We start from the raw sequence: 15,354 nt of genomic DNA, 5'->3' as shown, positions 1-15,354 counted from the left end.
CAGTTGTTTCCTGTCTCTTTGTGGTCATCTTGAATTGCTCTTTTTTTGTGTCTTTATGCTATTTTCGTATCTTTTTGTACTCATTTTGTGTCTTGCAGTTTCTTTCTGTCTCTTTGCAGTCCTTTTCCTGCCTTGTGGTTTGTATGTGGCTATTTGAGTGACATTTTGTAGGTGCAGTCAAGTGGGCCTTCGACATGGTGCAGTAATCCATTAATTAGTAGTGTAGGTTCAGTATAAAATCAAATCCATAATGAAACGCTCAGTACTTAACAGAAGACAAGAGTGACAGTTAGCTTGCAATTCTAATTATACCTAATTGAAATGGGCCGTCTCTCACTAAAAGTGAGATAAAATAAAAATGCCTTCTATGTAAACACTATATTATTAATTAGTCATTTAAAGTGGACTCTCAGATAAAGCAGTCACCTGATCAGCGATGCCTCCAGGAAGGATGGTCTTCACAATGACTCCCGTGGTCTTTCCTCCCACAATACCGAAGCCGAGGCCGGTGCCATCGTTCACCAGCTCGATCGTTTCAACGTGCTGCCACTAGGCATCGGAAAAGAGGAGGAACAAATAAACATTCGTACAAATGTATCCAGATGCACATTAGTTGGATGAGTAAGAAAAGTGTCTGCCATGTTGAATAGAAGGAGCTGCTTCTAACGTGTCTTTGTGTATTTGCTAGATTATGTCTTACGTGTGTGTATAATCTCTTCAATGCATCAACAACACGTCGTGTGCAAATGGGCGTGCACAAGTTCCTGGTTGATATTAGAGTGTGTGTGTGTGTTTGCGTGCGCGTGTGTTTGCGTGCGCGTGTGTTTACCGCGCTGGAGTTGGCTGAGAGGGTGCTGGCTGCAGAGGGTGTGCGTGACACTACGGGGCTGGTGAGCTGGGGGATGGGTCCTCGGGCCACGGTGAGCTGCACCCTCTCTGAGGCGCTCTGCAGGAGGCCGATGGCCTGCTGGTGGCTCACTGTCTGGTCCAGGATCTGCCCGTTGATGGCTAGGATCTGATCCGCTTCCCTCAGCTTCCCATCGCTGTCCAGGAAGAGGCACATAGTGAGGAGGACAGGCAGTAAATGGAGTCAGAGCTTAACAAAATCAGCCTCTGATCAAGTGTTTATCAGATAGTGTACTGGTATTAGCAGTGTAACTTTGTTGTTCTTGGTGTTTGCACATTTCTCCCTTAGTATAAATTGGGTTGTGCTTCTATTTGAAATTTAGTTTCATTTTGAAAAAAATGTCAGAAAGCAACAACACTTAGTGTTGATCTATTACTTTTTGTGTATAATTTAATAGTTACACATGTATTTTCTTGACGTTTTGTATATAGCAAGTGGTGCATTATTTACTCCCATTATCTTTGTTGATTCCAGTTGTTTATGCTTTTACTTTGAAGGCAGTATCAGGCACCTAGTGATTTGGGGACAGTTGGGGGAGTGTTTGGGAACCACAAGAGGGGTGCTTGTTTTTTTTATCAGGGAACAGGGGAATTTAAGCCATTGTTCTTTGCATGTTTGATAGTGGAAATTAATTCAAATAAACAATGTTTTTCCCTGGACAATCCATCCATTGTTTTTTGGTGCAATTAGAAACAAGATCAATTTCATTTCCAGTCAAATCTGAAAAAATCCTAGAGTGTTGATTCCAACATACCAGTCGGCCACACTTCCTGCTTGTATTTCCTGGATGAATATGCCGAGCTCTCCGCGGTTCTCACTCTTCAGTCCCACCACGCTGAATCCCAGACCCCCTGACTCTGGCTTCTGCAGATCCACATGTGTCAGGTAGCGCCCCTGAATGATAAACACATATATTTTTTATAGACATGTTATTTGGCAGTGTGCTGATTCAATATAGCATTAAAGCTGCAGCTGCCTTTAGTTTGAAATGTGAGTAAATCCACAGTGCTTTAACTCTGTGGATATTTTTGTTAGATATCATGAAGGTTTTCTAACTCTTTATTCTTGTGCATGTGGTAAAATTACCCAAACATAAAATCATGGTGGTAATGAATAAAATTAAACAGTAGCCTGGCAGCAGAGTGTCTTACACTGACAAACAGCACAGTGTTTGCTGGCTTTCCAGATGTGAGTACCTGCGCCATGGAGTGAACAAGATGTTCAAATTCCTCCTCAGATGATGTCTTGCCGTTGATGAGAGTAGAACCTGAAATGTCTGAGTAGGAAACATGGCCGCCGTTGGGCTTGACTGCTGCGACATGATCGCCGAGGTCCGTCTCACGTAACCCTGGGACACTCTCCTGAAAATATAGAAATAAATATGTAGGGAGTGATGTCGAAAACTGCAGATGTTGCACCGACAGATCAGTTTGGCATGTTTTACCTCAAAATAAATGTGTCGTTTATGGCTACATAACAGATCTGGATTCTTGCAAAACAATCCGGCAGAGAGCAACAATTACTGGCAATAATCCAACTGAAAACAATTAAAAGTTCAAACAAAAAAACATCATGACTCATTCCAACTGTGGATGTAAACATTTTGTCTAATTTTAGACACCAAAACCCTGAAGTGTGCGTGTTTGTGTGACTGTGAGGCCACTGGGATGCCAGATAGTTAGTTATCCCGCCATGATTAGCTGGATTTCTGACAGCCTAATCCTTCAGGGTATAATGGCTCTTAACTGATGCTCCAACAATGAAGAGGCTCCAAACACAATATTTCCATGGCGGCAGAGGGAAGCATCACTGGCCATCTGGAAGCCTTAATATGTTTGGCTTTTAATTACTGCAATGACTTTACTTGTGTGACAGATGAATTACATGAATGAGACATCTACATAAAACAGTGTTTTCCCAATTTCATTAGCCAAAGGGCAAAAATGTTTATGACCATCTGAATTGGATTCAAAAGGAAGGACTCAACACACACACACACACGCACACACACACACACACACACACACACACAGTTTCATAAACACTCATTTGGCATATGGCACTGCCGAGCTAAAACTGTCCTTGTGAACTTGTGCATTTGCATTCTGGGAAGTTGACTGCACAACTTTGAGCTCTGGGAACATGTAGTGTGAGTTATAGCTGCCTTTTAAATACAGGCCCAGATTAGTGCTGAGGGCACATTAGCGCTCCACACTGCGGACACAGCCCTATGGGCCACGCTAACGTAGCGTAGCATGCGGCTAAGTTGCATGAGCTTTGTTAGTTGGGGCCTGGCTAAGAGGATTAAAGTTCCAGTTTGGTTCTTGCACATTTAAGAACTTGTTTCTGCCCCACTTCACACGGTGGCCTCCTTCTCATTGGAGAGTCGGGCCTGGTCACCATAGCGACATGGACTGTGCATGGCCTAACTAGCAGAGCCAGAAGACAGACTGTGTGTGTGTGTGTGTGTGTGTGTGTGTGTGTGTGTGTGTGTGTGTGTGTGTGTGTGTGTGTGTGTGTGTGTGTGTGTGTGTGTGTGTGTGTGTGTGTGTGTGTGTGTGTGTGTGTGTGTGTGTGTGTGTGTGTGTGTGTGTGTGTGTGTGTGACTCGTCTGACAACAAAACAAAAGCACCCTCACTCAAAACTGGTCCTGCTGACGGGGGCCAAACAATATGCAGTTTGCATTAAAAACACAACACTGACTATAGTGAGACGTTTTACCCTTTTCACAAGATCTGAAGGGAATTTATGATAAATACCTTCTTGGTAAATGTTGCTTAGTAAAGAAAGCATGCATCAGCACACACACAGGAGGAATGTACCCCCTTTGCGATGAGTAAAACCTCCAGCAAAGGGAAATGCCAGCAGAATTTTATAATCTAAATTCCTCAGTGGGCTAAAGGCTGGAGCATCCCTGCCTCCCACTGCATAGCTCACATATTTCCATCTGTATTGCTCAAACACTCTCCCCGGCCCCCTCTCCACTGAGACTGGAGAGCTCTCTGCCTCTTCTTCTCAAACGTTTTATTCTCCATGGAGAGAATCAGCCTGCTCTACAGCCGGCTCATGAACCCTGCCAGCAATTTGGCCAGAGCGGCAGCACTTTTGTGAAAGGGGATTTTAAAGGGTGTAGGAAATATAAAAGCATTGTGGATATTTTAACCTTACTGGGATGCTGTAGTTTCTTTATGGCCTTCTTGTTGAGGATGTTATGTTTATCATGTAACCATAACACTTCAAGTCACTCTTAATTTATTGGTCTTGTGTGTGTCAAGACAGAAAGTCTTATTAAATATTCAGGTTTTTTTAGGTTAAGGAAAAGATGGTTATAGTCATACATTTCTGTCAAACAGAACAAAACAAGAAAGAAATAGTGTTTCATCTGAGGGTTTTTATTTCTGTTTCTTGACCAACCAATCCACACACTTCTGAGAATTATTCTTGTAAATGTAGCATAGCATTAATACGGCCTCCTAGTGTCCCTTTTATTTGTATGTAGTCTGCAACTATCATTTTAAACACAGATTACTTTGCATCCCTTTTTAATTAATCAAATAATCATATAGTCAAAAGAAATGTCAGAAAATAGTCAAAATGTATACCCCAGTGTCTCAAAGTCAAAGATGATGCATTGAAATGTCTTGTTTTGTCCAAAAATATTCATAGATATTCATTTAAAAAGTATTAAGATATAAAAGTAGCAAATCTCTATATTTTAGCCACATTATTTGCACAAACAATTACTCGTATTAGTGGCTGATTCCTTTTAACTGACTTAATCATTAGTTGCAGCTGTAGAATCCTGCATCATTTACATGCAAAATTGAAAAGAAACCCACCCTTTATTAGATAAATAGTCCTATAGTTGTGTTTTTCACATTATGGATACCTGGGTGGATGCAGTATTTGTGAGGGTACCTGGTCTCTGAGGTGCTGCACTGACTTCTGCAGGGCGAGGATCTGGTGGAAGAGGGGGCTCTGGAGCACAGACTTGAGCAGGCTGAGCTTCTCCTCTGTGGGCACCTCCCCCCGCTCCTTCAGCCGGGCCTGGAGACGCTCCACCGCCTGCAAGGCACGCTGAGTGTCTGCAGGCCGTCACATATTTCAGTGACAGCACCAGAGCGGAAGAGTGGACGGAGGAGGAGAAGAGAGGCTTAATCAGTGCATTGGGCAGAGATTGACACAGGAAGGTTGTTTGGACCTTCAAATACTTTTTTTATTTGTACTTTTATCATACGTGTTTCAAAAATATACTCCATATTGTCTTTTAACTTGACTCTTTAACACTCTGTAAATAGCAGTGGTGGAAGATGAAAATGTACTGTTTTAGTAAATGTACTTCATCACACTCCACCCTTAATTCCTCCCAGAGAAAGTTCAGCTTGGGTTGCTCTAAAGATCACGTAGTATCAGGTTTTGCACCAGAGCAAATAAAACAGTTTCTCTTCAGAATAGCAATGTTTCCTCTTGTTTCCATTAGTGTCAGTGGTGTGTTGCCCAGGAACAGAGAGTGTGTATCAGCAGATAAGAGCAGCAGCCCTTCCTCAGTCTGCCTGCTGGACCCTGCCTAAGCCGTAAACTCCAGACAGGCTTGTTAGTGAGGATGGGTCAGCCCAGCCTACGCTGGACAAAAATGAAGCAATTTCCAAAGCTCACGGAGCGTGACTAACACCTCATCTGGCTTTTTATAACGTCCAGGAGCACTTTCTGCACTTAAGATGCTTTGTAGTTTGAACAACGGTTGTAAACAAGACGATAACATTAGAGTATCAGCTGGTTTTCTTTTTCAGTTTGCCACTGCTCTTATGCAGGTATCTGTTTCAGCAGCATAAGGATGTGTTAAAGAGGCCCTATTGTGCCTTTTGTTTTCCCTGTCCTGTAGTGTGTATAATATTTTGGATATATCAAAGAGACAGTAAAGTTGGTCCAAGGCAAGAATACAGACAAAACATTTTGGGGAGATTTTGGGCTATTTATCGCGACAAGCAATAAAAATCATCAAAGTGATTGCTTACCCATTGTTTCGATCATTATTGCAAATCCAGGTGAGTGTGATTTCTTGCCGTTAACAGCAACGTCAATCTTTTCCCTTTCTCAAGCCTGTAAAAAAACAACACAATGCCTTTTTCTTAATAGTCCAAGAAATACATTTCTGGAAACACAATCTTTTCCAACGTCCACACAGTCTATAGAAACAGAAAGTAAGAGCTGCAGATACTGATTCACTTCTGAACCCAACTTCTTAAAAACCTCTCAATTGGAAAGGTCAACATGAAGAGAGAAACTGATTTATTTCTGCTCTGTCAGAGACATATTGTTATCTTAGAATGCTTCACCATAACAGCGAACAAGGGACATTGTGCACATTGCTACATCTACTGTATGTCGGATACTTCAACCACTGCACTGTTGCAGAAGTTTTGTAATATGCATGACATGTTTGCAGCGAAAACACGGTGGTCCAATTTACTCCTATCAGATAAGCATAGCACGTTAAAGAACATTCTGCTGATTAAAAATAATTATAGTCAGTCTTATCAGTTATTTTAAAACCAGTGTCATACTCTGCGTGGATCATAATAGCGCTTCAACAATTATCTTTATCATGTATTAATCTATGGATTATTCTCTAGACTAATTGTTTTGTCTTTAAAGCGTCAGAAAAATGAAAATGGAAAATTAGGATCCACCACAGCCAAAAGTGATCTATTGCATGTTAACATACATAATACAAGTGTGTTTATTTCTTAACCAACAGTAAAAAATTACTCAAAAATTGAGATGACATTTTGTCAATAAAGTTATGAACTGATTAATTCAGCTCTATTTAGGCTTGTCGAAAAATTACTTTAACAACTTATGGCATATATGGGGAAGACGTCCAACATTTTTGCTTGTTTATTACTATAAGAATTTTGCTTACATTGAGCCAAAATCAGACAGAATCAAATGAAATTGTATTATATTTAATGCTTTAGTTGTGTGGTTTTATTTTTTATTTAGTATTTATTTGGCATATTTAAATATTTTGTAAAAAGGCCTATTCCAATGTCTGAATAATCTTTATAATAATTATAATAATAATTACTATTGGATTACATATATTGAAGATGATTATTCTTTCCATAACTCTAAATGTATCTGATTTATAACGTTGTTAGTAGACTTTACTTTTTCATTTTATTTTAAATTGCTCAGGTATTTTTTACATGCATGCATGAAGCTGTGAAACGTTGACTCATCACATCTGTAAAGCCTGATAATAACACAATATGGAGGGAGTTTTGTGTTTTTATGTTTTGCTGACACTGTTATCAGTGTCATGGCTGTCGCACTTGACTCCAGCAGAGGCTTTGTTATGAGCACGACATGACTCAGGGGGACATGACACGATTAAAGGAGATTGCTGAGGTGATTAAAAGCCGACTCTTAGAATAGCTCTAGCATGAGTCAGCAGGATCAGCACAGTTGATTTATTTTGATTTATTTTGCTTCATTATACCTTTCTAACTGACTAATGAGCTTTCAAATACAGTATAGGGGTCGCTACGTGTTTATGGCTTTATTTTGGTGTAAAATCTAATTTTTAATCTCCAGCACTAGTATACATATATTTAATAAATAGATGCAGGGAAATATATTAGTGCTGCAAAAACCTGATGATTTTACTACTGTATTACTGGTACTAAAACATTTTGTATGTGCTTGAGCAACCACATTTATAACACCTGGCATCCAGTTGCAGGGAAGAATATACTTTTCAAATGTTATAAATAGATTAATATAATATTTCCATATGGTATTGCAATAATATGCAAAAATAGCAAAGTCATCAATATACATACCATAACATAACATACACATGGGTAAGTCAGTGTGCTTTACATAAAACAACAAAAATAAGCATACATGCAAAATATGATCTAAGTATCGTAAGTAATCAGTGAAATACAATAAAACATAGTAGCACTCTAAGATATTCTGTTATATGCTTATATATTGCATTCAGGTACCTGTGTCAGTGTACGTTCAGATGCATTGGAGGTATTGTAAATGTTGTAAAGCAGATTCACTCTTTAGGTTGCACATATCTTGCAACGATTGGAAAGAAGACCCAGAAACACATAAGCAAATGTCACAATATAGTGAACTTTATTCTAAACCTGAACCTTTAAGGACGCATTTACCTCCGAAAATAATCATGTGTTGCTTCGCTGTGACTACAGGCTAATAATACCGGGCTGTCATTTCACCGAGGACTGCAAAATAAAACACAGTAGTAGCTCGACTATGTCCCGGTGTTACGCTTACTTATCTTAATAAATCGTTTTCTACATTATAAATATGCATATTTCTGGTAAATCCACTGAGGTTTGCTAGTGTTTTGAATAAAGTGACCAGGGCTCTCGGGACAATCCGCTTTCCTCAGCTCCGCCTCCTCCTCCTCCTCCATCTCATCCATGGAGGAGCAACAGGCTTCCCACGGTGGAGAAGTTAAAGTATCGCTGCTGTGGGTCAAACTGTGGCTCCTAACATTGAACTGAACACACTTTATACTTAAACAGAGGCATTAAAAGCTATTTAAATCCCCCTGTGTTCTGATTCTGCGTGACCACAGGATAGGCGTCTCGGGATATGTTCCTCTCATTAGCGACAATGTAGCTAACAAAGGCGCCTATTGCACACATATTTAGTTGTTATAATACTCCTAAATATTCAGTAAGATTTCCTCTAGCAACTCTAGAGAATAATTTATCACTTACATGAGTGTGGAGCCTTTACTTCCCGGATCTCAGTACCCTCTACTCTGCTGTTGTCCTGCGGCTAACGGCGCTCTGTCTGAGGCTTAAAGAAGGGACGGTATGTAACCCGATTCCTCCCGATCCTCCGCTCACCCCGGGCCGGCCACAGGGACTAAAGCGCCGCTTGGTGGTCACCCTGAACCTCGGACTCCCAGCTGCAGGGTTATTGTACCCGTACTCGTTATTCAGAATGGCCCAATTCATATAGTTATTATAGTAATTGTACTATAGTAATTAACTTTGTCTATTTTTTTGTTAGATTTTTTTAGTATGTCATATTTTGTGTTAGGCACTTTACATAAAACCTTACATAAATGTTGCTATAGAAATTCAGTTGTTGTTTAAATTTGTATTGCATAATAAGATAGGAAGGCACAGATCCTTTCTATCTCACGTAGTCTATACAGGATATTTTAATGTGTGCAACCCAGTTTAACCACATGCAATAGATAATAAAGTCGTACCAGGGAAATCAATGCACTAGATAAAGACATACTGTATATCCAGAGGTCATACACATTCAGATACTTATACCTAAGTATAGCACAGTGTTGTATAAAGTACTTCATTACACGTAAGTGTCCTTCATGGAAAACCCTACTTAAATTAAAATACACAAATCAAAACTAATGTAAATCTTACATTAATAGCAGCAACATGCAGTTAACTTGCAGGTTAGTGAGACCAAATGTTGCTGTTTTGTCTCGCAGCTGAATGAAGTCCTTGAGAGGATAACTTCACCTGAGTGACCCTACGATGCATCACAGACGCAGCACTGCACTGTTTAGTCGCCCTTGAGCAAAATGCTGAGCCCCGTATCTAACATAAAAGCAAAATAATACTGTTGTCATTCTTATTAGACATATTGAAGTCATTGTAGGGCAAATCAGTATGAAAGCAGACCTGAATTGTTAATTTATTACAAACATGCTGCAGGGGAGCCGTTCTTGGCAGGATTTACACAAACTGGTGTTATGATTCATCAGAGTCTGATTATGACATTGGTCAGAGGTTTATTCTGCTAATAAAATATGAGTGAGTCACATGCAGATATGCTGTAATTCAGCACCCACACTTACATGTTCAATCTAAATATCTTTATAAGAATTCAAGTGTAAAACGCAATCAGTAGAAAGCAAAGTCGTTTTTAGGAAGCACCTTGGAATAAGGACACGGCATGAATTATCCATCTGTGTCCTGTTTACAGGATTATGCACTCTCTCCCTTTCAGGCGGCAATGTGCCATGCTTATCAAATTCGATATGAGCTGTTTTTCAAGTGAAATGTATGAAATGCCCACTGGGAGAGAAGCTGTTGCATGACTCAGATGTGACAGCACCAAAATAGCAATGCTCTAATCTTAATTTAATTGTTTTTCCTTTCATTGTAGGGGAAAGAAAAGCACTGTATATCTGCACTTTGACCCTGGCTGCAGGACTTTTCATGGATCGTGGCCCTGAGGAAAGCAGGACGCAAGAGGTCAGTAAGTAAGAAGTCATTTCTACAGGAGTGAAAGGGATACAAACTGCTTAATCCCCATATGTCACTGTATATATCTTCACTTCTACCTCCCTCTTTTCCACCCTATAACTTCCCTCTCACTTTAACAATAAGCTACTTTTATGTGGGAGGTCTGATTCTGCCAAATGCTGAAAAAGACAAGAGTAAGGAAACATCTCATTGCGAGGCAGCTTCAGCATTTATATATTATTCCTTCCTGTCACGGCTGCAGCAATACTCATTGTTTGAGTCTGCTTCGTGACAACAACTGAATTTAAATGTTTAGGATACTGCCAGGAGTTTAAGCTACTATTTGTAGCTCCAGCTTAATGCCATTAGTTCATCTCTTTAACCTTTTAAGATTGGCCTATTCAGCGTAATTAAAGCTGAAACTGAATCGGTTAATTAGTGTTTTTTGAGGCAAATAAAGGTGAGGGGGGCATGTCTACAAGTGTAACTGATAACATTAACAAAGGCACAGCCCCATTTAAAAAAGCATAGCACATCTTAATGTTATGCTGTCCTGATTAATGATATAAGAAACAGCGGTGCTGATGGATAGCTGATGTACTCTGTGCCAAGGTCACAATGAGTTAGCAATAAAATGACTACCATCGCCGCTATGAAAATGACATCACTGCCTAAAAACCCCCACATTTTATTCTAAGGAGCTCCCTATTCTGATACCATACTTTTCTTAGACATCAGCTAGGTGTATGCAATGATATGGGGCAATAAACAAATTCCCTGAAGAAATCACAAATTCAACGATTGAAAGAGGGTGGAAGCTGGCATTGTCTGCCTGCTGATTTATTGCCAATAAATACATCCACATACAGTATAAATAGACTTTGTAACTTTAACATCCCAAAAGATGTGAAATGGTTCACAGAAAGAGTCAGACTTCATGATAAGTAGTTTTCATACAATAGACCTGAGAATAATGAAATAACGCTAAGGGCACAGTGAGCATGCAGACCGTCGCCTTTCTCTCAATGTGAGCAAAAACAAGCCGTGCTGTTGCTGGATCTGCTTCAAAATACAGTATGTTCTTCCTCAACCCATGCATTACCTTTTCCACAAAATTTCAATAAAATCGGTGTCGTTCTTCTACAAACTACAGACAAACAAACGGAAACTAAATCAAAACCTCTGGACGTAATAATTAATTAATGGGTTTCAAGACCAGAATCAGGAAGAAGGAACTAAAGATAATCCTAGCTTTGTGACAGCTGCTTTTCGGGGTCAAATGATTGAAAATATAAAGTTTGGCATGATAATGTTGTAGAGCAAAGGTCACAGCTAGTCAATAGTACCTGTTGGGAATGTGAATGTGCAGATGATGAAATTTATTGCCAATCTAGTGTCTTTCCTCAATGGTTTTTGAGACTGTGAGAGTCGGTGTTGACTGTGAGTGTTGCGTCTAAAGAGATGTCATCAAAATCAATCATCTTATTCCTCCTGGAAGCTGAATGTGCACACCAAACGTCATGCCAATTCAAACATGAAAATCAAATCAATCATACTCATTCTGTGATATCTACTAATCCATAACTTTACGTTTTTCTTCACGATTTATCTGTGATGCAGAACCTGTAAAACATTAATATAGGAGCTGGGTTTCTTAAGTCAGGTAAAGCAAATCAGCAGGAAACAGAAACATTCATTCCTTAGAAAGCGAGGACAAGAACACCTTTGTGTAATAACATACAATAAATGCACGATTGCATTTCAGAGTTGCCCTGTGCAATGAACAGGTGGCAAGTAAGTAATTGTTGTTTGGATCAATCAAATCAGTGTGAGAGTTGGCAGCTTTGAGATTGTTGAAAAAATGGTATCTTTAAATTTGCATGTTTCTGTAACATCAGACATTTAGGGTAAATAACAATCTAAATCTCTTTAAAAGAGCTTTGAGACCCATTAACCGACAGCTGAATATCTGATATCTTCTCAACCATAACATTAGTTTTTTCTGGTATGTATCCGTGATGCAGTGCTTGAACCTGTCAAATATTTCTCAAAAGTCATGTTTAGCAAAGGTACACTATTAAAATGAACATTTGACTATGTTCCTTAAAGTTATGGAAGATGTATCCTCTTCCCAAGCCCAAGACAGCTTCCCTCAATAATTTACATGATTGCAATATAAAATGTAAACATCATTTGAATGCATTTTTGCATTTTAGACTTTCACTGTGCAATAAATAGATGCCATGGGTTGTAAGGGTTCATTTGTGTCAATGTATGAGAGTTGGCAGCTGTGATATAGTTGGCTAAAGGTTGTTAATTGGCAACCTGCAATGGTAGCTTATTTAGAAGATGCAGGTCACATTAATTGAAAGAGCTTCAAGACTGACGGCTGAAATTAGAACCCTTCATCTAATATTTAACACCTCAGTACTCTGACATTCCCACGTAGTGAAGAGCTTTTGAACATACCCTGAGTCAAAACAGGTTAAGTGTGCAGCAGGGAGGATAATACCTGAAAAAAAAGATCTGATGAATGAAATTATTACTCATTCTTCATATGGGTCACTGCAGAAGAAGAAAAAGTCACTTTTGGTTCATTTCCAAAGCAGTTTGTCATCTTATCATTGTCTGATCATGTGAGACTGCACTGACGATAACATTCGAGTCACACAGCTACTGCATCTGTTTTTGTCAAAGATAAATTGCACACCAGACTTTGAAAACCACCGCAGGTCATTTAACTTTACTTAATGTTTTTTTCACGACACAGCCTGAAAGACTTTTCTCTACATCTGCACATGAACATAGTCAGTGAGCTGGGAAATAAACTGAAAATATGAGTAACCTGTTTCCTAAATTGCTGTCTCTCAGACAAACACAGATGGCTGCTGGGGGTGGCATAAGCCCGTTCTTGCTCATGATCTTTTATTTTTATTCATCTATATAAATCTTTTTTCAAATCATTATATATCTTCATATAATGATGAGAAAATAAACACTCCATATTTCTGTATCCAAAACAAAAGGGTGATATCAGTTCTTGCTGCCATCCATCTTTGGTTTTTAGAACCAAAAATACTTATTTGCAGGTCTTAAATGCTTGGTTTAGTTTGTTAGCATGCTACGGTTTACTAAGTAGCAACAAGGCTACAGGGGTATGTTGGTGATTCAGAGAGTATTCAAATGTTGAAAAAATGACTTTATGAGATGAATTATTACATTTCACCCAGAGGGTAACATGAAAGTCTTTGCATAATTTCATGTCAATCTATCCAATATTTGTGCAAACACCAGAAGCCGTTTAATGCTAAGTTTTCATGTTTGAAATGGCTACATGTTAGTCTTAGCAAGCATGATTTACAGAAACATATTCCTCTTATGGGCAGCTGATAAATGGCACCTCATCTAATGATGCTGTTGTTGCTGTTGTGTTTTCTTGATAATAATAAGGTTAGCCCTTAAAAAGAATCCAGCTATAATTATACACTTTCAGGATGTCTCTTTGCATTACAGTTGTAGAAGTCAAGTGTTTTGCTTTGATTATATCTTTCTTTAACTAGATGACAACACTGCTCTGGTAATTATTAAGAAAGTTGGGGCTGCCTGCCAGAGTAACAGTAAAGGGACTTTACACGGTTTGCATCTGTTTGATTTAAACTTAAAATTTAAAGAGTGCCTGTCACTGTGATAAATAATGTTGTGTTGTTTGTCAAATGCTTTTAATTGCAGAGGAATTGGCTGCTCTGCCATCTGTGTGACAGGGTGGAGAGAAAGTGTCTCTTCCCAGGAAACTCTGCATACGTTGACTGATCTTCATGTAGTGTTACACGTTGCAGAATTCAGACAAGGGGAATTAATTGTTAAGGAGACAATACATGAAAGTGCATCAATGCAGTTTATGTTTAAGAGTGGTCTTGCGATAAATTGGATTATTGATAGTGTTATTGGACCAGCTATCCATCAGGTTTCAAGATCAAATCATTTAATCTTAAGGGTTTCAACATTTCACAAAAAATACCCTGCTCCCCTCATAGATTATGCTTTATCAGTTGTTAATGCAGTAATATACAGTGTATATATACTATGTATATCATATGTCACGCTCAATATATATCATATATTTTCTACATAGAGTATTAAGACATTACACTACTTTTTTTACAACTTAAGAACATTTCTATGTATTTAAATGTGTTTTAATTTAACTATATTGTCGGCCATTGGTGTTTTTATAAATATCTTTTATAATATTCATTTTTTGCACTTCCCCAAACATTTTTTGTATACAGTCCTGTATTTACCTGCAATCTATTGCTTGTGGTTAATTACTATTTGTAATATTATTATTATTATTATTATTATTATTATTATTATTATTATTATTATTATTGTATAACACATATGTACATATACAGTATACTTTTTACCATGAGAGTCTTGTATTTACCTTTGTTTTTCCGGCTGTTACTAAAGCTGTTACGTCTATTCCTGTGTAAGTACGTTAAGAACATGTCTACACAGGGGTCAAAGTAGCCATTGAGTTCACAATCAAATGAAATCAATAACACAGTAGCAGAAGCACTGGTGTGAAATAACAAATGATTGGGACCTCGTTAGTGCTCATCAGTGACATCTCTGCCTGTCCAACTGTCTCTTGCAGAAATGTGTTTTGTAAAAGGATAAACATTTTTGCCTACTTAATACACACATCATTGGAATACTTTTAAATTGTTTGGAGTATGCTCACCTCAAGTACAATATTGATTTTCCTTTAATATGTTTTCTCCTGAAGGGAATGTGTTTTTGCTGAAAGCTAAAGAATGCTACATAATTAGCCTAGCTTACAGTCACATTCAGACTCTTGGCTTGTGTGACTGAGCATTATATTAAGTTATTCCTGTATTAAAAGAAGAAAGTTGCCCACATTCAAAACCCTAAATGTAAGGGTACAAGAGATGCTTAGCTTTGTACAGCACAGTGAGGTAATGCTTACATGTATTGAGTTCTTACAAAAAAAGTAATAGTAAACAATTAAAGTTTTTTTAATATATATCTTCAAAACTACTGTGCACTATATCCTCACTTAGTTCGAACTATGCTACAAATGGATAAAAATAAAAAAAGTTTGTTCATGCGCATATAAAAAGTAATGAGATTCACTGTCTTAGAGGGTCC

At 38.4% G+C, this 15,354-nt stretch overlaps 1 protein-coding gene across 2 annotated transcripts in view; it reads right to left on the bottom strand.

Annotated features, from left to right (window-relative positions):
- Positions 1 to 8,808, bottom strand: part of LOC134876045 (multiple PDZ domain protein) — a 42,557-nt gene extending 33,749 nt beyond the window's left edge. For both annotated transcript variants that reach the window (XM_063900881.1, XM_063900882.1), the window contains exons 1-7: positions 8,671 to 8,808; positions 5,923 to 6,007; positions 4,826 to 4,992; positions 2,104 to 2,268; positions 1,662 to 1,801; positions 830 to 1,043; positions 427 to 549 (exon numbers count right to left, since the gene is read on the bottom strand). In XM_063900881.1, coding sequence (XP_063756951.1) covers positions 427 to 549; positions 830 to 1,043; positions 1,662 to 1,801; positions 2,104 to 2,268; positions 4,826 to 4,992; positions 5,923 to 5,938 — 825 coding nt within the window. In that variant the 5' untranslated portion in view covers positions 5,939 to 6,007; positions 8,671 to 8,808. The remainder of the gene's footprint in view (positions 1 to 426; positions 550 to 829; positions 1,044 to 1,661; positions 1,802 to 2,103; positions 2,269 to 4,825; positions 4,993 to 5,922; positions 6,008 to 8,670) is intronic.
- Between the last annotated feature and the right edge of the window lie 6,546 nt (positions 8,809 to 15,354).

This window comes from Eleginops maclovinus, chromosome 14 (genome assembly GCF_036324505.1).
Source record: "Eleginops maclovinus isolate JMC-PN-2008 ecotype Puerto Natales chromosome 14, JC_Emac_rtc_rv5, whole genome shotgun sequence".
NCBI lineage: Eukaryota > Metazoa > Chordata > Actinopteri > Perciformes > Eleginopidae > Eleginops > Eleginops maclovinus.
Note: the sequence above shows the minus strand (reverse complement) of the source record. Positions and strands in the feature narration are given on the sequence as shown.